The sequence below is a fragment of the Cynoglossus semilaevis genome, chromosome 20 (assembly GCF_000523025.1).
Source record: "Cynoglossus semilaevis isolate Cse_v1.0 chromosome 20, Cse_v1.0, whole genome shotgun sequence".
In the NCBI taxonomy this organism is placed as follows: Eukaryota; Metazoa; Chordata; class Actinopteri; order Pleuronectiformes; family Cynoglossidae; genus Cynoglossus; species Cynoglossus semilaevis.
Window position 1 is genome coordinate 5,671,546 of NC_024326.1, and position 1,369 is coordinate 5,672,914.

The 1,369-nt window shown below is 43.8% G+C and overlaps 1 protein-coding gene across 1 annotated transcript in view; it reads right to left on the reverse strand.

Annotated features, from left to right (window-relative positions):
- Positions 1-1,369, reverse strand: part of LOC103396263 (probable G-protein coupled receptor 158) — a 21,844-nt gene that overhangs the window by 3,460 nt on the left and 17,015 nt on the right. Inside the window, 2 exon segments of the mRNA XM_025052430.1 lie at positions 41-381; positions 466-696. Of these exon segments, the coding sequence (XP_024908198.1) occupies positions 41-381; positions 466-696 (572 nt within the window).

The following is a 1,369-nucleotide window of genomic DNA, read 5'->3' on the forward strand; positions in this document are numbered from 1 at the left end:
ATATGTATTAAGGCCGTATTAAGGCAGTATTTAGAGATGTACTGTCAAAGCGAGTGATGGGTGCGGGTGAGGATCAGATTCTGATTGAGCAAGTACGTTTCTATTTTAATGTTTTTACAAATGATAAATAACTGCACACCAACCATGTGGATTTAGTTCCGGCGGGTTTCTCTTTAAGGTGCTCCGGTTGCTGTCGTGCTCGACGCTGTCCTCTCGACTGCTCTGTCGGTGCATGGACTCCGGAAACTCAGTGATGCGTTTCATCAAGGTGCGGCCGAGACCCTTCTTGGAGCTGCGTTTCTTCTGAATGTGGGGGTTGTTCGCGAGCATCTTTTTGCATTTGTAGACTTCGAGCTGAGCGTACAGCTTCTTCAACTCATCCTGCGAAGAACAGAGACCCCGTGAAAAAGGGCAGTAGTCACCAAAAAGTTGAAAGTCATTAATGGATCATTAATGCTACTCCACTCGTATGTCGTCGGGATCCACGCTGTGCTCGCTCCAGGCTGAGGTGGTGCTGTTGTTGAGGTAAGAGCCAGATCGTCCCATGTCGAACTCCTCCTCGTACACTTCCGCCGCGACGTCGTCCCGGGCCTGAGTACCATTGGACAGGAACTTGCACAGATGGAGACAGTTATTAATGTAAGCCCTTATTGACTTATCTGGATTGCTGGAGGCCAGGAAACACAATGACTGGAATTTGAATCACAATGGATGCATTTGAATTAGGGACAAATGAAACGTTGACAGGGTTTTGATTGACGTATTTTTTTTTCATTCAGAATATTAAAATGTATGAATGCAAAAAATGAGTTTACCAACTAATTTAACCAAATAACGATAAATATTTGGCTCTGCTCTTTTTAGGGCCCTTAATTATGCCAGTCCACTCCAGTGAATGGCACTTCGGCGATCCCTAATTAAGAAGGAATAAAACGACAGTTTGAGAGCAGTGTTGGTGTGTTTACAGAGGCAGGGTTTTTTTTTTTTTTTTTTTAGTAGTTTAGAGCTACAGTACAGCCGGGGCTGAGCCTTTACAGGGCTTACTGTAATCCCTCCAAAACAATGGAATGAATTGAAATGCAAATAATTAAGGCAGGTCACTTAAAGCGACCCCTGAGCTTTCTTATTAATGAAACAGTGATTTAGAACTCCTGTTGTCTTTTCACATTCTAGTTTTTCACCGACCATAGAAATAACCTCAAAGTTCTAAATAGATTGGATTCCGTTCTGTGGGACTCGTAGGTCGGACCCTCACCTTCAGCTCAAGTGACAGAGTCAAAGGCTGAGATAAAGGTTTCTCCATCTACAGAAGTAATAAGGTAACATAACTTGGCTCGGGAGGTCAGCAGCTGAGGTCAGCTTTCCTATA